Source organism: Schistocerca nitens, chromosome 5 (genome assembly GCF_023898315.1).
Source record: "Schistocerca nitens isolate TAMUIC-IGC-003100 chromosome 5, iqSchNite1.1, whole genome shotgun sequence".
Lineage (NCBI taxonomy): Eukaryota > Metazoa > Arthropoda > Insecta > Orthoptera > Acrididae > Schistocerca > Schistocerca nitens.
In genome coordinates this window covers 843,316,747-843,342,020 of record NC_064618.1, presented here as the reverse complement: position 1 = coordinate 843,342,020, position 25,274 = coordinate 843,316,747, and the positions used below count along the sequence as shown (strand labels likewise).

Here is a 25,274-nt window from a genome sequence, read left to right as displayed (position 1 = left end):
CTTCCTCAAACAACACGGTGTTGGCACTTCTGCCGACACTTCAGAGGCAATGTAAGGTTTATGTCAATTTAGCTCAAACACGACACAGACACTTCAACAATTTCAGTAACAAATAAATAGCGTGAATTTGTACTCACAGTAACCAACTAATCAACAGCCTTGCATAGGGCATTTGGAACGAATTAGCAACACCCTGCAACTAGGGGAGCTAATACCAACAGTCTTTAAATGTCTTGCTCCCCATTAAATAAACAAACTTACAGTAATTAAATGAATAACAAATCAAACACACTACGCTCCACTCAAACTCTTCACTGGAAGCCAAGCCAAAATGAAGATTCCGTTAACTGACTAGCACTGAAGTCACACTAAAGCTCATCTCTGTGTTCCCAGACACACACGGGGCAAACTTATACAAGACAAGATTTTGAAGGGAGCACATCAGTAAAACCGGTAGTGGAGCTAACTCGTGCCACTGAAAATTAAGGTACTAGACCGGGGCACAAGGTGGTATACAATGAGGTCGCCTTAGTGCTATACCGCGCTCCAAAATATTAATTCAAATGGCTAATTCAAAATTAAGTACACATAAACCAGCATTAATTAACGAATAGTGACACCAGGTCGCTCGAAGGGATGACAACACTTAATTGAAAAGACAAATGCCGGAAGCGGCAGTAACATCAAACACCTTCTCCGAGTTTTAACTAGGAGTCACTTCCCGCTATACAAGTAAACATTTAACCAAGCACAAGGAAGGAACCCCAAAGACAAAAATCAAATAAAACCCCCAAAAGATTATAAAGGACAGGGAAACCCAACTATTTAAATTTAAAAGAATTAGCTCTCCCCAAAGGCAGTGTAAACGCGAAGGACACACTTAAGAGGCCACCAAAATTGGTTACAAAAGGTCTTATACATTTGCTCCTTTTCTTTAAAAGAAACGCCGGCCGGAGTGGCCGAGCGGTTGAAGGCGCTACAGTCTGGAACCGCACGACCGCTACGGTCGCAGATTCGAATCCTGCCTCGGGCATGGATGTGTGTGATGTCCTTAGGTTAGTTAGGTTTAAGTAGTTCTAAGTTCTAGGGGACTTATGACCACAGCAGTTGAGTCCCATAGTGCTCAGAGCCATTTGAACCATTTTTTTTTAAAAGAAACACAAGGCTGCTTAACTTCTGCTGGATGTCCGGTATGGCTCGTGTAGGATACACCAGGCAGCAACCCAAGCTAGGCGGTCGCAAGACACGGCGTGCAAAATCTGGAGAGCAGACAGGCAGGTAGCCAACACATATCCTCCATCCTGAACCGGCAGACCACGTACAACCAACTTCACATATACGTGGTTGCTTCCACACCTCGTGCCTCGCGGCGTCTCAGCAGGTAGCCCGAGGAAACGTCAACTACCACTCACCCCGCGAATGCGGAAAACAACAAGACATGCAAAGACCAGAAACATCGAAGGATCGATAATGGACATCCAAGAGACTGGCGCGCCAGTAGCGACCGCCACGGCTCACACAGAAGAAATACTTTGATGGAGAATTTTTAACATTTATGTGTGCGTCAGTAATGGGGAAGAGAGAGCTACGGTCATGCGCGAAAGAGTGGCATTCATCGCGACAAGTGGCCCTTATTGCATTTCGCCTAGATGCCACCAGAAGATGGACGAACACTTCTATTGAAGCAAAATACTGAGTAATGCACGCGTTGCAGACTGTCTTTATAAGGTACTGCATATTGCGAGGCACTAAGCACTACTTAATATAAACCATTTTGCTCAATGAATTTACAGTTAGACTCTGAGTAACGGGAAGATACTGAGTGAAAAGAGAGTGGCAGCAAGGGGTATGTTTCCCGCAGTTACGACTGTTGTTGTTGTGGTCTTCAATCTTGAGACTGATTTGATGCAGCTCTCCATGCTACTCTATTCTGTGCAAGCTTCTTCATCTCCCAGTACATACTGCAACCTACATCCTTCTGAATCTGCACAGTGTATTCATCTCTTGGTCTCCCTCTACGATTTTTACCCTCCACGCTGCCCTCCAATACTAAACTGATGATCCCTTGATGCCTCAGAACATGTCCTACCAACCGATCCCTTCTTCAAGTCAAGTTGTGCCACAAACTTCTCTTCTCCTCAATCCCATTCAATACCTCCTCATTAGTTATGTGAACTACCCATCTAATCTTCAGCATCCTTCTGTAGCACCACATTTCGAAAGCTTCTATTCTCGTCTTGTCCAAACTATTTATCGTCCATGTTTCACTTCCATCCATGGCTACGCTTCATACAAATACTTTCAGAAACAACTTCCTGACACTTAAATCTATACTCGATGTTAACAAATTTCTCTTCTTCAGAAACGCTTTCCAGTCTACATTTTATATCCTCTCTACTTCGACCATCATCAGTTATTTTGCTCCCCAAATAGCAAAACTCCTTTACTACTTTAAGTGTCTCATTTCCTAATCTAATTCCCTCAGCATCACCTGATTTAATCTGACTTCATTCCATTATCGTCGTTTTGCTTTTGTTGATGTTCATCTTATATCCTACTTTCAAGACATTACCCATTCCGTTCAACTGCTCTTCCAAATCCGTTGCTGTCTCTGACAGAATTACAATGTCGTCGGCAAACCTCAAAGTTTTTATTTCTTCTCCATGGATTTTAATACCTGCTCCGAATATTTCTTTTGTTTCCTTTACTGCTTGCTCAATATACAGATTGAATAACGTCGGGGATAGGCTACAACCCTGTCTCACTCCCTTCCCAACCACTGCTTCCTTTTCGTGCCTCTCGACCCTTATAACTGCCATCTGGTTTCTGTACAAATTGTTCAGAATTTGAAAGAGAGTATTCCAGTCAACATTGTCAACAGCTTTCTCTAAGTCTACAAATGCTAGAAAAGTAGGTTTGTCTTTCCTTAATCTAGCTTCTAAGATAAGTCGTAGAGTCAGTATTGCCTCATGTGTTCCAATTATTCTACGGAATCCAAACTGATCTTCCCCGAGGTTGGCTTCTACCAGTTTTTCCATTCGACTGTAAAGAATTCGCGTTAGTACTTTGCAGCCGTGACTTATTAAACTGATAGTTCAGTAATTTTCACATCTGTCAACACCTGCTTTCTTTGGGACTGGAATTATTATATTCCTTCTGAAGTCTGTCTCATACGTCTTGCTCACCAGATGGTCGAGTTTTGTCAAGACTGGCTCTCCCAAGGCTGTCAGTAGTTCTAATTGAATGTTATCTACTCCCGGAGCCTTGTTTCGTCTCAGGTCTTTCAGTGCTCTGTCAAACTCACACTTACGACTATCATTTTTGTAAATAAACTGGAACTGTGCATTTTTTTCTCTCGACGTGAAAATCCATACACAGACTTCGACGTACACCCAACATGGGTGACATTTTTACCAGGAGCAGGTCATATCCTATAGAAGAAACAACTATGAAAATCCTTCTGCAGAGTTAACTTAATTTGGCTAATGTCATATATTTATATCCCGGATACTTTTTCATACAGAAATAAAGTAATGTATCTAAAACTTGGTTAGATCCTCCCTCGAAGATATTTATGTGGGCGGAATTGTTACAATGTCCAGGTTAAGAAACCAAGTTGTGTTATATACATCCATCTTCTGACAGGTGCTGCGAAGCAGCTGCTATGTTTGTATGCAATAATGATGATATATGAAGTCTTCACGGGTTGTCAGCCGAGTAGCGTCTTCGTCTCGTAGCAAAGTTTCGATGGAATGCATCTCCATCATCTTCGACTGAATTCCATCGAAACTTTGCTACGAGACGACGAAGCTACTCGGCTGACAACCCGTGAAGTCTTCATATATGAAATTCGCCGAGAAAGCCTGCACTCACAAATAATAATGATGCCTTCAGCTGAGTGTTTTAGCTCTCACTGAGTACTACCGGTTTCGGTGAAACAAATCACTATCTTCAGATCCTTATGTACAATACATATGTTGACATAGTTTTAAAATAATGAAGACATCAGTTACAGAAATGTCTGTCGTAACAAATTTATTGCAGTTTTTTTTATGGAGAACCAAACAGCGTATGTTTCGGGGATATAGGGTTATTGAGGGGTGTATTTTGCATGAAAAATGTTATGTTTTAATAAAAGAGTGATACAGTCTTCAATAAGCATGTATACCTACAGTATAGGCTGTTCTGTTCTCCAAAAATAACACCGGCGATGCGTCATGGCATGGAAGCAGTGAGGCCTTGTTAGGCTGCCGGAGGGAGTGGGGGCACCACATATGCACATATAAGTCACCTAATTCTCGTAAATTCAGGGGAGGTGGCATGAGGTCTGACGCCAAAGTGAACCACATCCCAGATGTGTTCGAACGGGTTCAGGTGTGGCGAGTTGGGGGGCCAGCACATCAATAGGAAATCGCCACTGTGTTCCTCGAACCAGTACATGACACTCCTGTACTTGGTGCATTATCTTGTTGAAAAATGCCACTGCCGTCGGGAAACACGATCGTCATGAAGTGGTTACGTGGTCTGCAACCAGTGTACGATACCCCTTGGTTGTCATGGTGCTTCGCAAGAACTCCGTTGTTTCCAAGGATGCCCACTTGAATGTTCCCCATAGCGTAATGAAGCGGCCGCCAGCTTGTCTTCATTCCGCAGTACAGGTGTCAAGGGGATTAGCCGAGCGGTCTAAGGCGCTGCAGTCCTGGACTGTGCGGCTGGTCCCGGTGGAGGTTCGAGTCCTCCCTCGGGCATGGATGTGTGTGTTTGTCCTTAGGATAATTTAGGTTGTGTGTAAGCTTAGGGATTGGTGACCTTAGCAGTTAAGTCCCATAAGATTTCACACACATTTGAATATTTTTTGAACAGGAGCTCTTCCTCTGGAAGATGGCGCATTCGCGCCCTCCCATCGGCATGGAGAGTAAGGTATCGGGATTCGTCAAACCATGCAACGCTCTGCCACTGTACCAACGTCCTGTGCCGATGGTTAAGTGCCCATTTCGGTTTTAGTTGTATATTATCGTGGCGGTAACGTTGGCACATGCATGGGACGTCGGCTGCGGAGGGCCATCGCTGGGAGTGTTCGGAACACTGTGCGTTCAGACACACTTATAATCTCCCCAGCATTAAAATCTGATATTAGTTACTCCACAGTTCGCCGCCTGGCCTCTTTTACCTGTCTGTCCAGCCTACGACGTCCGAGATGTGTAACGAGGGGTGGCCACCCAACCCCACAAAGTGTGGATGTGGTTTCGCCACGTCTTGAAGACACTCACCACAGCACTCCTCGAACACACAACAAGTTTTGCAGTTTCCGAAATGCTTATGCTCAGCGTCCGGGCCAGCACAAGCTGCCCTCGGTCAGACTCAGACAGACCGTGCCTTCCTCATTAAACATACAGATAGCACACTCAATGGTACTACATGCACCATGAATGTGTCTGGCTAGTAGTCTTTCCTCGCCACATGACCCTCCTTTTATCTGGACGCGTTTATATCGATAATGGGTCGCTGGTCATAACGTTCTGGCTGATCAGGGTATGTTCTACATACCAAGGGACCTAAAAATCGTAAATTGTATCACCGAAACCGGTGGTAAATAGATACAAACTAATTCACAAAGCTTATGACAGCATACACATTGCACATAATTTTTTATTAATTTGAACCGGCCGCGGTGGCCGTGCGGTTCTAGGCAATTCAGTCCGGAACCGCATGACTGCTACGGTCGCAGGTTCGAATCCTGCCTTGGGCATGGATGTGTGTGATGTCCTTAGGTTAGTTAGGTTTAAGTAGTTCTAAGTTCTAGGGGACTGATGACCTCAGATGTTGAGTCCCATAGTGTTCAGAGCCATTTGAACCATTTTTTTATTAATTTGATTTTTAACTACCGAAACAGCACAGATGTGTCGCGTTTGCAATAAGTAATAAATAAAAGATTAAGAAGTAGCAATTTCCGCTGTGTGTTTAAGATGCATTATGTTGTTGTTGTTGTGGTCTTCAGTCCTGAGACTGGTTTGATGCAGCTCTCCATGCTACTCTATCCTGTGCAAGCTTCTTCATCTCCCAGTACCTACTGCAACCTACATCCTTCTGAATCTGCTTAGTGTATTCATCTCTTGGTCTCCCCCTACGATTTTTACCCTTCACGCTGCCCTCCAATACTAAATTGGTGATCCCTTGATGCCTCAGAACATGTCCTACCAACCGATCCCTTCTTCTGGTCAAATTGTGCCACAAACTCCTCTTCTCCCCAATCCTATTCAGTACCTCCTCATTAGTTATGTGATCTACCCATCTAATCTTCAGCATTCTTCTGTAGCACCACATTTCGAAAGCTTCTATTCTCTTCTTGTCCAAACTATTTACCGTCCATGTTTCACTTGCATACATGGCTACACTCCATACAAATACTTTCAGAAATGACTTCCTGACACTTAAATCTATATTCGATGTTAACAAATTTCTCTTCTTCAGAAACGCTTTCCTTGCCATTGCCAGTCTACATTTTATATCCTCTCTACTTCGACCATCATCAGTTATTTTGCTCCCCAAATAGCAAAACTCCTTTACTACTTTAAGTGTCTCATTTCCTAATCTAATCCCCTCAGCATCACCCGACTTAATTCGACTACATTCCATTATCCTCGTTTTGCTTTTGTTGATGTTCATCTTATATCCTCCCTTCAAGACCCCATCCATTCCGTTCAACTGCTCTTCCAAGTCCTTTGCTGTCTCTGACAGAATTACAATGTCATCGGCGAACCTCAAAGTTTTTATTTCTTCTCCATGGATTTTGATACCTACTCCGAATTTTTCTTTTGTTTCCTTTACTGCTTGCTCAATATATAGATTGAATAACATCGGGGAGAGGCTACAACCCTGTCTTACTCCCTTCCCAACCACTGCTTCCCTTTCATGTCCCTCGACTCTTATAACTGCCATCTGGTTTCTGTACAAATTGTAAATAGCCTTTCGCTCCCTGTATTTTACCCCTGCCACCTTTAGAATTTGAAAGAGAGTATTCCAGTCAACATTGTCAAAAGCTTTCTCTAAGTCTACAAATGCTAGAAACGTAGGTTTGCCTTTCCTTAATCTTTCTTCTAAGATAAGTCGTAAGGTCAGTATTGCCTCACGTGTTCCAGTGATTCTACGGAATCCAAACTGATCTTCCCCGAGGTCGGCTTCTACTAGTTTTTCCATTCGTCTGTAAAGAATTCGTGTTAGTATTTTGCAGCTGTGACTTATTAAACTGATTGTTCGGTAATTCTCACATCTGTCAACACCTGCTTTCTTTGGGATTGGAATTATTATATTCTTCTTGAAGTCTGAGGGTATTTCGCCTGTTTCATACATCTTGCTCACCAGATGGTAGAGTTTTGTCAGGACTGGCTCTCCCAAGGCCGTCAGTAGTTCCAATGGAATGTTGTCTACTCCGGGGGCCTTGTTTCGACTCAGGTCTTTCAGTGCTCTGTCAAACTCTTCACGCAGTATCGTATCTCCCATTTCATCTTCATCTACATCCTCTTCCATTTCCATAATATTGTCCTCAAGTACATCGCCCTTGTATAGACACTCTATATACTCCTTCCACCTTTCTGCCTTCCCTTCTTTGCTTAGAACTGGGTTTCCATCTGAGCTCTTGATGTTCATACAAGTGGTTCTCTTATCTCCAAAGGTCTCTTTAATTTTCCTGTAGGCAGTATCTATCTTACCCCTAGCGAGATAAGCCTCTACATCCTTACATTTGTCCTCTAGCCATCCCTGCTTAGCCATTTTGCACTTCCTGTCGATCTCATTTTTGAGACGTTTGTATCTCTTTTTGCCTGCTTCATTTACTGCATTTTTACATTTTCTCCTTTCATCAATTAAATTCAATATTTCTTCTGTTACCCAAGGATTTCTACTAGCCCTCGTCTTTTTACCTACTTGATCCTCTGCTGCCTTCACTACTTCATCCCTCAAAGCTACCCATTCTTCTTCTACTGTATTTCTTTCCCCCATTCCTGTCAATTGTTCCCTTATGCTCTCCCTGAAACTCTGAACAACCTCTGGTTCTTTCAGTTTATCCAGGTCCCATCTCCTTAAATTCCCACCTTTTTGCAGTTTCTTCAGTTTTAATCTACAGGTCATAACCAATAGATTGTGGTCAGAGTCCACATCTGCCCCTGGCTCTTATTTCTACATAATTCATAGGGTGATAAAAAAGTAGTTCCAAACTTTGAAACGCGATATTATGGAGCAAACCAAGACAAAATATCCAGTGAATATGGACTCTAAAATGCATACCTTACGAGCCGAGAGCACTTGTTGAACTTCGCAACTATGAAACATTTCTCCTGTATAGCAGGATCTTTGGTGTCCACAGATCCCAAGGTGATATCTTTCTTTCTTTCTTTTCGTTTTATTAACCAAAAGTTTGCATTTTAATTGTCTTAACTGTGTGAATTGTATATCTGTAACTATAAATTTTAATTATCTTATGTTTTATGTCGGAAGACGCAGAATCATGACGGCACTTCCTGGAGTAAAATATTCCGGAGGTAAACTACTCCCCCGTTCGGATCTCCAGGTGGGGAGTATTTCAGAGGGAGTCATCGAAAGAGATGATTATTTTAAGTTCAGGATCGGGACATGGAATGTAAGAACACTTCGAACATCAGGAAAACTGAAATATCTAAAGAGAGAAATGGACAAACGTGAAGTGTTCAAATGTTTCAAATGGTTCTGAGCATTATGGGACTTAACTTCTGAGGTCATCACTCTCTTAAAACTTAGAACTACTTAAACCTAACTAACCTAAGGACATCACGCACATCCATGCCCGAGTCAGGATTCGAACCTGCGACCGTAGCGGTCTCACGGTTCCAGACTGTAGCGCCTAGAACCGCTCGACCACCCTGGCCGGCAAACGTGAAGTGTGCATGATGGGTTGAAGTGTAGTGAGATGGACAGATAGGGGTGAAGTAAACTCAGGCGATTACACAATGTTTTATACAGGTGGAAGAAGTTTGAAGGTGGTGTGGCAATAGTGATGGGAAATCAAATAGTTCAAACTGTGACTAAAGTGGTATGCCATAGCGATCGTTTAATGTTCGTGAAAGTAGGTGTACAAGGAGTGGACATTCTGATATTACAAGAGTACATGCCAACATCAGAGCATGACGACGAAGGAGTCGAGAAAATTTACGATGAAATAGAAGATATAAAATATTCTGAAGGCATAGGAAGAGTAAATAATATAATTATGGGCGACTTTAATAGTGTGGTTCAACAAGTAGAGAAGGAAACATCGTGGGTCAGTATAGATTAAGAAGAAGAAACGACAGAGGAGGGACGTTAGTGGAACTCTGTCAGAGAAACAACTTGGTGGTGATGAACTCTTGGTTTAATAAAAGGAAGAGTAAACTGTACACATGTAAGAGCCTGGGAGACAATAACAGATACCGGATAGACTACGGATAGAGTGAAAGACGCTAAGACTCTGCAAGCTGCTGATGTCGATTCTGATCACAACCTTTTGGTTGCAGCCATCAGTACAAGATTGAAGAGGATACGATAGCATGAGAGGAGAAAGCAGAGATGGGACCTGGAAAAGCTAAGAGAGAACTACAATTTAGGGGAATGAGAGGTCAAAATACAAGTGAAAATGTGGATGGGCATTGGCGAAATGTTAAACAGGTTTTATGGTATACATTAAAGAAGGAAGTTTGGGGGGAAGCAAAGAGAGAGAGAAACTATGGATTACCAATGAGATGCTGGAAAAGATGGAGGAAAGGAGGAAGAACAAAAATGCTATTGAAGAAGAATATAGAAGACTTAACAATGCACTCAGAAGAGAAACCGACAAAGCGAAAGGAAAGTATATGGAAGGAATGTGCAACGAAATAGAAGACCTACGAGGAAGAGGAAGGTATGACATTATGTACCAGAAAAGAAAGAAGCTGGGAGGCAGAGAAAACAGAGGAGTAAGGATTTTCGGGATAGAAGACTTTAAAGGACAAATGGTTACTGAAAAAACGGAGGTGCTGAAAGTATGGGAAAAATATATAAAGGAACTCTACGATAAGGAACATCGCTCAATAGGCACTGAAATAGAGACATAGGAAGATATTGACGAAGACGAAAACGGACCTAGTATACTGACGAAGTGGAGAAGACGATTAAGGATATGAATAGGAGGAAAGCCACAGGAGATGACGACATATCGGTAGATTTGCTGAAAGAAATCGAGAAAGAGGTTTTTAAGGCACTGACACAACACATAAACAAAATCTATGAAAGTGGGAAATGGTCTACGGACTTTTAAGATGTCACAATGGTTGCTCTTAAGAAACAGCAAGCCAAGAAATGTAGTGATTTCAGAACAATCAGTTTAATCTCACATGCAGCGAAGATTATTGCAAGAATACCCAACAGACGGCTGGAACATAAAATAGAAGAAGTAATACGAGAGGACCAGTTTGGATTTAGGAAGGGAAAAGGAACCAGAGACGCCATCGGCATTGTGAGGATATTGTCGGAGAGAGTTTTCGCTGTTAACGAACAAGTTTGTGTTTTTTATAGACTGGCAGAAGGCTTTTGACAGAGTCAACTGGATAAAATTAATGAACATCCTTAAGGAGACAGGAATAAACTGGAGAGGCCGGAGACTAACTCTCAACTTGTACGTGGGACAAACAATAAAGGTGCCGCTGAACTGTGGAGAAACAAGCAGAGTGGAAATAGGAAGAGGCATGAGACAAGGGTGTTGTCTATCGCCGAGTCTCTTCAAAGGCATAGCTTTGAGAGGTTACGGAAACTTCAGGATAGGAGGACGCCTCATCAATACCATCGAGTATGCAGACGACCTGGTAGTGCTCACTAAAAATCAAAGACAACTGCCACACCTGATGAACCAGTTGATCGAAACTGGAAGGAAATACGGCATGGAAATCAACATAGAAAAATAAAAGGTGGTGCGAATATAAAAAAGGGAGAAACCTATGAGGATAACCATCGATAATCGAGAACTGGAGGATGTAAAACAGTTCAAGTACTTGGGAAATCGGTGACGAATGAAATTCGAGCAAGAAAAGGAAGAAACCAGTGAAGTGCCACATCTGGAGCACTGCACTGTACCCAGCAGAGACGTGGATCATGAGAAAAAAGGAAAAAACCCATGAGTTTTGAAATGTGGTGCTGGAGAAGAATGGAGAGCAAGTCTACTGAGAAGAGTAGGGGAGAAGAGAGACATTCTGAATACAGTTCTTCAGAGGAAGGCCAACTGGATCGGACACAGACACGGAGGGCACATATACGAAGTTTTTGAAGGGAAGATTAAAGGAAAGATAGACCGAAGAAGAATAAAAGTTCAACTTTTGAATGACAAGATAGATGGAAAGGGATACAGCAGACTAGAGGAAGAAGCTGAAGACAGGGAACATTGGCATCAGAAATTCCCCATACAAAAACACAGACCTGCCACTAGGCATAATACTGCATAATAATAATATTTAATACTTACGTACTTGACATTCATCTGCTTGGTGCTAGTCATTCGTATTATGTAATGTTTCGTGTATCGTAAACATTACATAATACGAATATATATATATATATATATATATATATATATATATATATATATATATATATATATATATATATATACCAAAAATGTTTTCCATCACCTCGGTTCTGAGAGTTCCGGGGAACCTGTACAGAAAATTGGTATAGAGATCAACATAAACATCATTTCCGCCCTTTTTATTGCTCATGAAAACCACACATTGCATGTTGTACCACCATACAGCGAGATCTTCAGAGGTGGTGGTCCAGATTGCTGTACATACCGGTACCTATAATACCCAGTTGCACGTTCTCTTCCATTGATGCATGCCTGTATTCGTCGTGGCATACTATCCACAAGTTAATCAGGGCACTGTTGGTCCAGATTGTCCCACTCCTCAACGGCGATTCGACGTAGATCCCTCACAGTGGTTGGTGGGTTACGTCGTCCATAAACATCCCTTTTCAATCCCTCCCAGGCGTGTGCGACAGGGTTCATGCCTGGAGAACATGCTGGCCACTCTAGTCTAGTTATCCTGAAGGAAGTATTTCATAAGATGTACACGGTAGGGGCCGGAATTGTCGTCCATGAAGACGAATGCCTTGCCAATATACTGCCGATATGGGTGCACTATCGGCCGGAGGATGGCATTCACGTATCGTACTGCCGTTACGGCGCCTTCCATGACCATCAGCGGCGTACGTCGGCTCCACATAATGCCACCCAAAAACAGCAGGAACCTACACCTTGCTACACTCGCTGGACGGCGTCTACGGCGTTCAGCCTGACGGGGTTGCCTCCAAACACATCTCCAGGAATTGCTTGGTTGAAAGCATATGCGACATTTGTGGTGTCAGCGTTCGATACCACAATTGATAGGGCTCGCAGTTATCGACCGCGGTCCGTACTAGAATCGCTGGAACCGCGAGTCGAGACTAGCGCCGCCAGCGCCGCTCTGCGTCTTGCAACAAGTCTCTAGCGAGCGCACGTCCACTCTTCCTCGGGACGTCAAGTAGGAAAGTAGTAGAGCCTTCAGCTGATTGGAAGCAACCTCTAACAAGCTTAGTTACAGTATGCCCTACATGATACCTCTATAGCTCACTGTTTGTAATTATATTCATCCTGTATCACCAGTTAAGTAAAATATATTATTATTTACCAATGACTTCTAATTATTTTAGTAGTTGCAGACCCATACCATGGAGCCAGCTCCTTATGGACTTTACTGACAAACCTGTTGTATATGGAAAGAAGAGATTTGTGTGTTTCTATTTAGCATTGGCCACCAGTCATTCACATGGGCGACGATTCGTTCGTCGTCATCATAACAACACTTATCAGTGAAGAGAACGTGATGCGAATCCTGAGCGGTCCATTCGGCATGTTGTTGGGCCCACCTGTACCGCGCTGCATGGGGCTGTGGTTGGAAAGCTGGACCTCGCCATGAACTTTGGGAGTGAAACTTTGCATCATACTGCCTATTGTGCACAGTTTGAGTCGTAACACGACGTCCTGTGGCTGCACGGAAAGCACTATCCAACATGGTGGCGTTGCTGTCAGGATTCCTCCGAGCCATAATCCATAGGTAGCCGTCATCGGCTGCAGTAGTAGCCCTTGGGCGGGCCGGCCGTTGTGGCCGAGCGGTTCTAGACACTTCAGTCCGGAACCGCGCTGCTGCTACGGCCGCAAGTTGGAATCCTGCCTCTGGCATGTGTGTGATGTCCTTAGGTTAGTTAGGCTTAAGAAGTTCTAAGTCTAGCGGGCTGATGACCTCAGACGTTAAATCCCATAGTGCTTGGAGCCATTTGAACCATTTGAACCCTTGGACGGCCTGACCGAGGCACGTCGTCGACAGTTCCTGTCTCTCTGTAATTCCTCCATGTCCGAAGAACATCGCTTTGGTTCACTCCGAGACGCCTGGACACTTCACTTGTTGAGAGCTATTTCTGGCACAAAGTAACAATGCAGACGCGATCGAACCGCGGTATTGACTGTCCAGAACTACAGACAACACGAGGCGTGTACCTCCTTCCCGGTGGAATGACTGGAACTCATGGGCTGTCAGACCCCGTCCGTCTAAGAGGCGCTGTTCATGCATGGCTGTTTATATCTATGAGCGGGTTTATTGACATCTCTGAACAGTCAAGGGGACTGTGTCTGTGATAAAATATCCACAGTCAACGTCTATCTTCAGGAGTGCTGGGAACCGGGGTGATGCAAAACATTTTTTGATGTGTGTATACATATATCCACGGAAACTGACCTTCTTCCTCTGGCGCAGAATGCGACTGGCTCGTAATTAAAACAATTATTGCTGTTTTAATTTGCACGTAGCAAAAGATTGATCAAATGATCATAATTCGAAAATTTTGGTAGAGGAACTGATACTTAATTGAGAAAGGGTATTTTATTTTACAGTGGAAAAGGGGTAGTGTTACTTACGCATTTATACGTTGTCCGAGCAGAGACATTAGTTCTTCAGGTTGTTTGGAAATTTCAGTAAGCGACCTTTATGCGTACAATAGTTAGGTATATTTCGCTTTCCTGAAGTACTGCAAGAATATAAGTCTAATAAATGGACATCGGTCAGTTTACATTCGTAAATTAATTGACATTCCAAACTAAAGACACGATACCAATATCGAATGGTATATCACGTTGTTGCTTCACGCATGAATTCCTTATACACATAAGGCAAAGGGTACTGTTACTTATGGGCTGTTTCGTGGGTTATAGAGCGTGCCGCACGAAAAACCCACCGTGAGTACCAGACTGTGTCATATCATCCGTTAGTTGGCATCTACTCATATTATTTCGAAGCTGCTATTAGGCATTGCGACTTGGTTAATACGTGCGAAGTACCCTGGGGTCCCCAATTAAAGCAACAAACAGAAATTTTGCAAAGTTGCGTTTATTTTGCCGCAAAACAATATAAACAGGAGACAGTGAAGTATAAACAATGTAAAGAACAGAGAACGTAAACAACTGCAACATGAATAACGATAAACAGATATGTTATTCGTTTGCTTTTTTTCAACTTAACGGATTTAGACACACATTCCGACAACTGGTTAATGTGCACTGTATGGGATGAGACCGCCTCTGGCAGAAATACAGGCCTGACAACGGTGGTATGCTATAAACTATGTCATCAGTGTCATGTTGAGGCAATAACGCCCATTCTTCCTGCAGGGCCGCTCACAAGTCTTGCAGAGTGGCTGGTGGAGGCTAGTGTGTTGGAACCCGTGTCACTTGTGTATCCCAGATTTGCTCTATGGGATACAAATCTGGAGGGCGAGCTGGCAACGCCATGCGTGCAAATTCTTCCGTTTCCAAGAAAATACACTCCTGGAAATGGAAAAAAGAACACATTGACACCGGTGTGTCAGACCCACCATACTTGCTCCGGACACTGCGAGAGGGCTGTACAAGCAATGATCACACGCACGGCACAGCGGACACACCAGGAACCGCGGTGTTGGCCGTCGAATGGCGCTAGCTGCGCAGCATTTGTGCACCGCCGCCGTCAGTGTCAGCCAGTTTGCCGTGGCATACGGAGCTCCATCGCAGTCTTTAACACTGGTAGCATGCCGCGACAGCGTGGACGTGAACCGTATGTGCAGTTGACGGACTTTGAGCGAGGGCGTATAGTGGGCATGCGGGAGGCCGGGTGGACGTACCGCCGAATTGCTCAACACGTGGGGCGTGAGGTCTCCACAGTACATCGATGTTGTCGCCAGTGGTCGGCGGAAGGTGCACGTGCCCGTCGACCTGGGACCGGACCGCAGCGACGCACGGATGCACGCCAAGACCGTAGGATCCTACGCAGTGCCGTAGGGGACCGCACCGCCACTTCCCAGCAAATTAGGGACACTGTTGCTCCTGGGGTATCGGCGAGGACTATTCGCAACCGTCTCCATGAAGCTGGGCTACGGTCCCGCACACCGTTAGGCCGTCTTCCGCTCACGCCCCAACATCGTGCAGCCCGCCTCCAGTGGTGTCGCGACAGGCGTGAATGGAGGGACGAATGGAGACGTGTCGTCTTCAGCGATGAGAGTCGCTTCTGCCTTGGTGCCAATGATGGTCGTATGCGTGTTTGGCGCCGTGCAGGTGAGCGCCACAATCAGGACTGCATACGACCGAGGCACACAGGGCCAACACCCGGCATCATGGTGTGGGGAGCGATCTCCTACACTGGCCGTACACCACTGGTGATCGTCGAGGGGACACTGAATAGTGCACGGTACATCCAAACCGTCATCGAACCCATCGTTCTACCATTCCTAGACCGGCAAGGGAACGTGCTGTTCCAACAGGACAATGCACGTCCGCATGTATCCCGTGCCACCCAACGTGCTCTAGAAGGTGTAAGTCAACTACCCTGGCCAGCAAGATCTCCGGATCTGTCCCCCATTGAGCATGTTTGGGACTGGATGAAGCGTCGTCTCACGCAGTCTGCACGTCCAGCACGAACGCTGGTCCAACTGAGGCGCCAGGTGGAAATGGCATGGCAAGCCGTTCCACAGGACTACATCCAGCATCTCTACGATCGTCTCCATGGGAGAATAGCAGCCTGCATTGCTGCGAAAGGTGGATATACACTGTACTAGTGCCGACATTGTGCATGCTCTGTTGCCTGTGTCTATGTGCCTGTGGTTCTGTCAGTGTGATCATGTGATGTATCTGACCCCAGGAATGTGTCAATAAAGTTTCCCCTTCCTGGGACAATGAATTCACGGTGTTCTTATTTCAATTTCCAGGAGTGTATCTACCACTCATGCTCTATGAGATTGAACATTATCGTCCATCAGTACGAAGTCTGGGCTCACAGCACCTCGCAACGACATATGACGTCCAAAGATCTCGTCATGATACCTGACAGCAGTTAAACCTTGCCGATTCACTCGTGCAATATCATGAAGAGGGGTTCGAGTGGTCAATATAATCCCTGCTCACACCATTAGGTATCCTACTCCATATCGATCTCTTTCCACAATGTTTGAGTCCAGAAATCGTGTTCCACGTTCCCTCCAGATGCGAATCCGCCGAGAATCACTCTCCAGACCAAATCATCTTTGAAAAGAACATTGGCCCACAGTTCGACCGTCCAGGTGGCATGATGACGGTTCCATTCTAGAGGTTCCGTTCAGTGAAGATGGCCGCGCGGGGTAGCTGCGCGGTCTTAGGCGTCTTGTCACGGTTCGCGCCCCCCCCCCCCCCATCGGCGGTTCGAGTCCTCCCTTGGGCATGAGTGTGTGTGTTGTCCTTAGCGTAAGTTAGTTTAAGTTAGATTAAGTAGTTTGTAAGCCTAGGGAGCGATGATGTCAGCAGTTGGGTTGCATAATATCTTACCACAAATTTCCAAATTTTCTGTGAAGATGCCTCTGAGAATACAGCAGGTCTCTGGCAATAAAGGACACTCTGCTGATGCCGTCTGTACACCGTCTGCCTCGATATAACACTTCCAGTGAATTCTGCGAAGTGAGATGTCAGTTTCTGTGCAGTACTGGGGCAGTACCGTCGTCCCTTTACAGCCAAAGAACGGTCCTCTCTTTCCGATGTCACACGTCGTCGGCCCTGTCCTGGTCTACGGGATGCGGTTTCGGTCTGTATAAACTGTCACCTCATCCGGGATACGAATGATTCACATTAAGCCATCGGGGCACATTAGTTCGCGACTCTCCTGCTTCCATTCTTCGTATGTCCCTCCATTGCAGAGAGTCTGGTAGAAGTTTTCACTGTGCCATACAGCACAGTCTATGGCTGTGTACGCAGGGATTGCGTATTTGGACTTCCCGGTAAACATTACCCCGTTTGATAGCTGCCCTGACGTCATTGTTGGCATGGTTGTTCGTTGACCGGAATGTTATCTTCCGTGCAGAACAAGACAGTACGGAGATCTGTTACAGTTTTCATGATTATATCGCGAATTATATACAGGACGGGGAAACAGTGGTTTGTTGCTTTAATTTTGGACACTAGTGTAAATACCCCAGCGAGATACATTTCTTCAAGAAACAATCGCAGTAGAGGACGCGTATATCTCTACTGGTTTATTTGAGTATCGGCAGGACATTTTTGTAAGAAAGTTTCCTAGCGTTTCCGTACCAGGAGAGAGCAGTATACAGGATTTACTGACTAAATGGCGTACTACTGGGTCAGTTGCAAACACCTAAAGAAGCGAACCCCTTCCGTCCGTACACCTTCTATGATAGTGGAATTCGAGCACGATGCTCCAAGGTCCAAGGAAGTCGATACGTAAATTTCCGCAAGAAGTTAACATTTCGTGGAGGTCTTGCCAGCCTACAGGAATGAATTCCTACAAAATGACGTATGTCCAAGAACTGAAGGAGGAAGATAAGGCAAAAAGAGTGAATTACAATACGGCGGTATGACAAACAACTGAGACTGGAATGCTGGATCCGCTACCGTATTTCGAGAGTAATGAAGCCTGATTCCAACTGAGACTTCTAATCAAGCTGCGGGCCTAGGGGGTATCGTCTCAGTTATGCGATTGGATTCATGATTTCCTGCCAGGAAGGTCGCAGTTCGTAGTAATAGACGGCAAATCATCGCGTAAAACTGAAGTGATATGAGGTGTTTCCCAGGCAAGCGTCCTGGGACCACTGCTGTTCCTGATCAATATAAATGACCTGGGTGACAATTTGAGCAGTTCTCTTTGGTTGTTCGCGGATGATGCTGTAATTTACCGCCTAGTAAGGTCATCCGAAGACCAGTATCAGTTCCAAAGCGATTTAGAAAAGATTGCTGTATGGTGTGGCAGGTGGCAGTTGACGCTAAATAACGAAAAGTATGAGGTGATCCACATGAGTTCCAAAAGAAATCCGTTGGAATTCGATTACTCGATAAATAGTACAATTCTCAAGGCTGTCAATTCAACTAAGTACCTGGGTGTAAAAATTACGAACAACTTCAGTTGGAAAGACCACATAGATAATATTGTGGGGAAGGCTAGCGAAAGGTTGCGTTTCATTGGCAGGACACTTAGAAGATGCAACAAGTCCACTAAAGAGACAGCTTACACTACACTCGTTCGTCCTGTGTTAGAATATTGCTGCACGGTGTGGAATCCTTACCAGGTGGGATTGACGGAGGACATCGAAAGGGTGCAAAAAGGGCAGCTCGTTTTGTATTATCACGTAATAGGCTAGAGAGTGTGGCAGATATGATACGCGAGTTGGGATGGAAGTCATTAAAGCAAGGACGTTTTTCGTCGCGGCGAGATCTATTTACGAAAGTTCAGTCACCAACTTTCTCTTCCGAATGCGAAAATATTTTGTTGAGCCCAACCTACATAGGTAGGAATGATCATGAAAATAAAATAAGAGAAATCAGAGCTCGAACAGAAAGGTTTAGGTGTTCGTTTCTCCCGCGCGCTGTTCGGGAGTGGAATGGTAGGGAGATAGTATGATTGTGGTTCGATGAACCCTCTGCCAAGCACTTAAATGTGAACTGCAGAGTAATCATGTAGATGTAGTAGATGTAGAGAGGAAGCGTTCTCCTAGAACACCAGACACTGGTCAACAAAAAATACGTATACGATTAACGAAGAATGTTTTCACGGGAAAGATCAGGATGTGGTGTGTGGGTCCCCTATTTTCTGAAACAACAGTAAACACTGTTTTGTACATGGGACTCTTCAAGGAATTTTACACCTATTGACCTGTCATGAACGCCCGTACACTGTCTCTGAACAGGATGGGGTAACCTGTTGCTCTTCACCCGAGACAGTCTCACGAATTCATGAAATATTCACAGAAGAAAGGCCGCAGTGGTCTCATTACCACTCGTGACTTTTATCTGTCAGATGATTTAAAGGGAAAACTACGCAAATTACCCAATGACGTTAGAAGACATGGAGGACAATTTTCGTAATGGAATTTTGAGTACAGATGAGGCACAGTTGGGCAGAGTGAGTATTCACACGTTAGGAAGCACAAAAAAATGCATTGAAGTACAAGGAGGTCGCTTTCAGAACCTGAAGTGAGGTAATGTGAAAGACGATATCAGTTCAATAAATGCAGACCATTCCATTAACTTATTTGTTGTTTCTTTACTATCTAATTATTACATTTTTACCTGAGGAAATTTGATATTTTTATTTTTATTTTCCGTCTCAGTTGCATTGATATAAAATTCAGCTGTGGTGGTTAATGCTTTCGTGCTGACACACCTGTTGTCTAACCACGCACCTTTCTGTTAACCGCAGTTATTCATACAACGCGGCGCCAAAGACATAACAAAGTATACAGTTGCTAAAAAGTACCCTCATTGATTTTAGACTATGCGTCCGTTGCTCTGACTGACACACTTAGTTGTGTCTGTCAGTAGCAACGGACGCATAGTCCAAAATCAGTGAGGGTACTTTTCGCCAACTATATATTTTGTAGAATTAAAATTCAACGTGAAACGATATCAGTGACACGATTCGATAATGACATTGCTCTCCTGAGACAAAATGAAGCAGCATTACATGATCTGCTGAATGGTATGGGCAGTCTAATGAGTGTAGAATATGGATTGAGAGTAAATCGAAAAAAGACGATAGTAATGAGTAGTAGCAGAAATGAGAACAGCGAGAAACTTAACATCAGGATGGATGGTTACGAAGCAGATCAATTTAAGGAATTCTGCTGCCTAAGCAGTAAAATAACCAATGACAGACGGAGCAAGGAGGACATCAAAGGCAGATTAGCACTGGCAAAAAGGGCATTGCTGGCCAAGAGAATTCTACAAGTATCTAACATAAGCCTTAATTTCAGGAAGAAATTTCTAAGAATGCACATTTGGAGCACAGAATTATATGCTAGTGAAACTTGGACTGTGGGAAAACCGGAACAGAAGAGAATCTAAGCATTTGAGATGTGGTGCTGCACATGAATGTTGAAAATTAGGTGGGCTGATAAGGCAACGAATGAAGAGGTTCTGCGTAGAATCGGAGAGGAATATGTGAAAACACAGACAAGGAGAAGGGACTGGATAATAGGACATATCACGGAACCATTTCCATGGTACTAGAGGGAGCTGTAGAGGGCAAAAGGCTGTAGAGGGCAAAAACTTTAGAGGAAAACGGGGATCGAAATACATCCAGCAGATAATTGAGAACTTAGGTTAAAGTGCTACTCTGAGATGAAGGGGCTGGAACAGGAGAGGAATCCGTGGCACGGGCCGTATAAAAGAAAAACGAACCCTTTGCTGTACCTTTTGGCGCTATATTATATGAATAACTACGGTTAACAGCAAGGCGTGTGGTTTGAAAATGGGCGTGTCAGCCCGAAACCGGTAACCACTACAGCTGAATTTTATATCAATGCAACTGATATCGACGAAATGAGAAAAAATTATCTAGTTTTCTCGGTACTGAAAATGCGGACCTACCACAGCGTGGGCGCATGCCACGAATAAACATGTTTATTTGTTGTTATATCAGTTAGTGGGGGAAACAATTCGTGCGTAACTGACAAGCAGTCTGTACTCGGGGCAGGCTTTTCGCGCGCCACCCTGTATTAAAAATTTGTGCTAGTGATAACCGATAACACGGTGCAATTGATCGTGCAATAGAAATACATTTTCAGCCAGCCTGTGCAACGTTATGTTTAAGAGGACTATGGCGAACTAGCGAATATTGCCAATTCTCCAGAACGAAATAAGGTAAATATGTCTATGGAAAAAGCCACAAACATGCAGAAATAAAACAAGGTGTATTATTGTGTTTTTTATTTTGCAATAATTATACTGTTGAAGGTATTTAAGTGAAAGAGTGGCGTATACGAAAATCCAGTAAGGTATGTATACGTCCCCTAAATGAAAAACAATTGATTACATTTTATTCACAAATAAGTCAAAATGAAATCAATGGCGATATAATTCTCATGGACTCTTTTAAATGTAGCCCTTGAAAAATAATTTAGCCAGATTTACTCATATCGTGTGTGTAATACAGTTGAAAACAACTTCAGAAAATAGCTGTTCCTCAGGATTTGGCATCACATTTGAAATGCATGTACGATCTTTCATTTGAATAGCTTTATTAGTCGGAGAGAAAAACGTAAAACAACAAGAATTTAAAGGTCTGTCTTGTGTATCTTGTTATAGAAATGATTTCTGCTTGCATTAGTACTTCGAATGCTTATTAACAACTTGAGTTATTATTTCTATGATATGCATATAAAATGTTACTAGCTCTTTTTAAAACCACGATATTTTTACGCACAAATGTATTTAAATACGAGTAAACATCTTCATGTCAGTTTCTTTCGCATAACTTTCTTTTTCTCACAGCAAAAACGTAAATAATGTTTCTGGTAGTAGTAGTAGTTGTTGTTGTTGTCGTCTGCAGTCCTGAGACTGGTTTGATGCAGCTCTCCATGCTACTCTACCCCGTGCAAGCCTCTTCATCTCCCAGTACCTACTGCAGCCTAAATCCTTCTGAATCTGCTTAGTGAATCATCTCTTGGTCTCCCTCTACGATTTTTACCCTCCACGCTGCCCACCAGTACTAAATTGGTGATCCCTTGATGCCTCAGAACATGTCCCACCAACCGATACCTTCTTCTAGTCAAGTTGTGCCACAAGCTCCTCGTCCCCCCAATAGTTATGTGATCTACCCATCTAATCTTCAGCATTCTTCTGTAGCACCACATTTCGAAAGCTTCTTGTCTAAACTATTTATCGTCCATGTTTCACTTCCATACATGGCTACACTCCATACAAATACTTTCAGAAACGACTTCCTAACACTTAAATCTATACTCGATGTTAACAAATTTCTCTTCTTCAGAAACGCTTTCCTTGCCATTGCCAGTCTACATTTTATATCCTCTCTGCTTCGACCATCATAAGTTATTTTGCTCCCCAAATAGCAAAACTCCTTTACTACTTTAAGTATCTCATTTCCTAATCTAATTCCCTCAGCATCACCCGACTTAATTCGACTACATTCCATCACCCTCGTTTTGCTTTTGTTGGTGTTCATCTTATACCCTCCTTTCAAGACACTGTCCATTCAGTTCAACTGCTCTTCCAAATCAATTACATTATTTCTTACAAGTGACAAACTCCTGCAGTGAACAGAAGTTTGCTGTTCTTCTCCACAGTCAGTCGCTGGCACATTGTTTATTGCGACAGTTAATAGCGTGCCTTCTAATTCATCCAGCACATATCAACGCCTGCTTTGCTCAGAACAGCTTCCTTTATTATTCTGAAGTTGCGATACTATGCTACGCTGCAACAGAGTTTCTAGTTAGTCTATCAGCTGTTTCTTTTTCGTAGTTATGTTTTTGGGCTTGTGTATGTCTGTGCTGACGAGCCCAGAACACACACCTTTACAGCTTTACTTTGCTTTGCTGTACTTTTTAATTTAGTGTAATAATAGATTTGCATGGAATACTGAATCGAGCTTTGAAATTTCAGTTCAGTGCAACTAATTTTCCTTTAACCAACACGAATTTATTGTCCTAAAAGGGGAACAAAGGCTAGAAAAGAAGCCAAATAATTGTGTTCCGAGAGCCAAGTAAGGCACACGTTTGCCAACTAAATGGTGTTAAAAATTAGCCATAGTTAGTTCTAAAAAAGCTGATTTGGCAACACTGATTCTGGCATAAGACGTAATGGCGGATAATGTTACTCATGGTCAACAGCTTGCTTTGTAACTGCAGTAGCCAACTGTTGGGCACAGTGTGGCGTCAGCGCAGCTGCTGATGAGCCGCAGATGCGTTGACTGGCTCGCTTGACGCTAACGAGAGTCCCAGACCTCGGTGCACAGACAGCACCTCGCCCGCTCGCCCCATTATTACTAGTCGGAAAGTCGCCGCCATTAGCCGGACAATGGGCTGCGTAACAGAAGCAAGAAGAATGGCGGGTTCTCAGAAATGCGTCGCCGGCCGACGCCACCGCCGGATGGCCGCCGCCGCCGCCGCCGCCGCCCCCGCCTGTCCGCGGCCGGAAGGACGGCGTCGCCCCCGGCTTCGAAATAACGAGCGCGCATTGTGGGACGGCAGCGGCTGTCAAAGCTGCCACGGCCGCTGACGGTATTGTGCCGGGCGGCGCGCGCTGCACCCCGAGTCCAGCCGGCGCTGTCTCCGCCCCCTGCTAATTATGCCACCTGAGCAGCGCAGGTGTTTGGCTGCTGCGGCTGCCGACTACTGACACGCGATAACGAGGGTGAATCACGACGCGTGGAGATGCTGATAGACACCGATACGGTATCCATCACTTTGGTAGCTACAGGGGATAGGCAAAATAATGTGACCAGTGGTTGTAAGGGACGGTCAACAACGCAACTAAGGCACGTGTTGCGCTGGACTGTGCATGCTCAGTACGGACTAGGCATCAGTGCAGGTTCTTTACAACTAGTGTATACTTCGTATCTGCATTCAGAGGCCGAGGTCGACGTGCAATGAAGAACCTAACAGAGTTTCAAAGAGGGCAGATTGTGGGGGTCCGATTTGCTGGAGCATCAGCAACCAAGACAGCCGAATTATTGAAATTACTATAAAAAACAGTCTTGATCACAATTTATTTATTACGGTGACTGGTTTCGACCACTACTGTGGTCATCTTCAGACCAATGAGTAAGAACCTCGGTCTGGTGGTGATTTACCACCAGAAAGAGGTTCTTACTCATTGATCTGAAAATGACCACAGTAGTGGTCGAAACCGGTCACCGTAATAAATAAATTGTTATCAAGACTGTTTTTGATAGTAAATATTTGTAACACATTGATCACTGTTGACTCCCACAATGTATTCAAAAGTAATTGACTTATTCAATGTTTCAAAAGAAACTGTTTCAACAATTATGACAGCCTACACAAAACATGGGAAGAGGTCATCGTTTAAACGTAACAGTGGGCGCAAATCAAAACTAAATGACAGACACCGTCGTCCGCTAACACCCAAATGGTGTCCAAACAACACAAAACTACGGCGGCTAAAGTGACTGTAGAGGTTAATTGCCATCTTCGAGACCCCGTTTATATCGAAACTGTCCGGCGAGAAGTCCATAAAGAGAATATTCATGGACGAGCTGCTATACCTAAGCCCTTAGTGAAGACAACCAATGCAAAGAAGGGTAAAAAATGGTATCATGAGCATACATCCTGGACGGCTGATCAGTGGAAACACGTTATATGATCCGACGAGTTAATGTTTTCGTTATTTCCAACATCGGGCCGGGTTTACGTCTAGGAAGCGACAAGAGAAGCCTACAATCCTGATTGCTTGATTTCAGCTGTTAAGCATGGAGGTGGGGAAGTGATGGTGTGGGCAGCCATATCACGGTATTCTCCTGGTCCCGCCATTACTCTCAAAGGCCGTGTTACAGCCAACGATTACGTGAACATTTTAGGTGATCAGGTAACCCCACGATTCAAATGTTGTTCCCCAACAATAATGCCATATTTTAGGACGATAATGCACCAGTTCACACAACCAGAGTATTACAGTCGTGGTATGAGGAGCTTGAATCTCAACTGCAGCGTCTTCCCTGGCCAGCACAGTCCTCAGACTTGATCATTATCGAACTCTTGTGGGCGGTAGTGGAGCGCAGACTCCCGACCAGATTTCCGCCTCCCTCGTATCTACAGGAGTTGGAAGAGGTTGTGATCGAAGAGTCGCGTGGAGTGGCCACGCGGTTTGAGGCGCCATGTCACTGCTCGGACCCTCCCGCCGGAAGTTATAGTCCTCCCTCGGGCATGGGTATGTGTGT

At 44.2% G+C, this 25,274-nt stretch overlaps 1 protein-coding gene across 1 annotated transcript in view; it reads left to right on the top strand.

The window, feature by feature from the left end:
- The window catches only part of LOC126260750 (Krueppel-like factor 16), an 80,292-nt gene extending 56,632 nt beyond the window's left edge, over positions 1–23,660 (top strand). The window contains exon 2 of the mRNA XM_049958088.1: positions 23,409–23,660. Coding sequence (XP_049814045.1) covers positions 23,409–23,660 — 252 coding nt within the window. The remainder of the gene's footprint in view (positions 1–23,408) is intronic.
- The last annotated feature ends 1,614 nt before the right edge of the window (positions 23,661–25,274 follow it).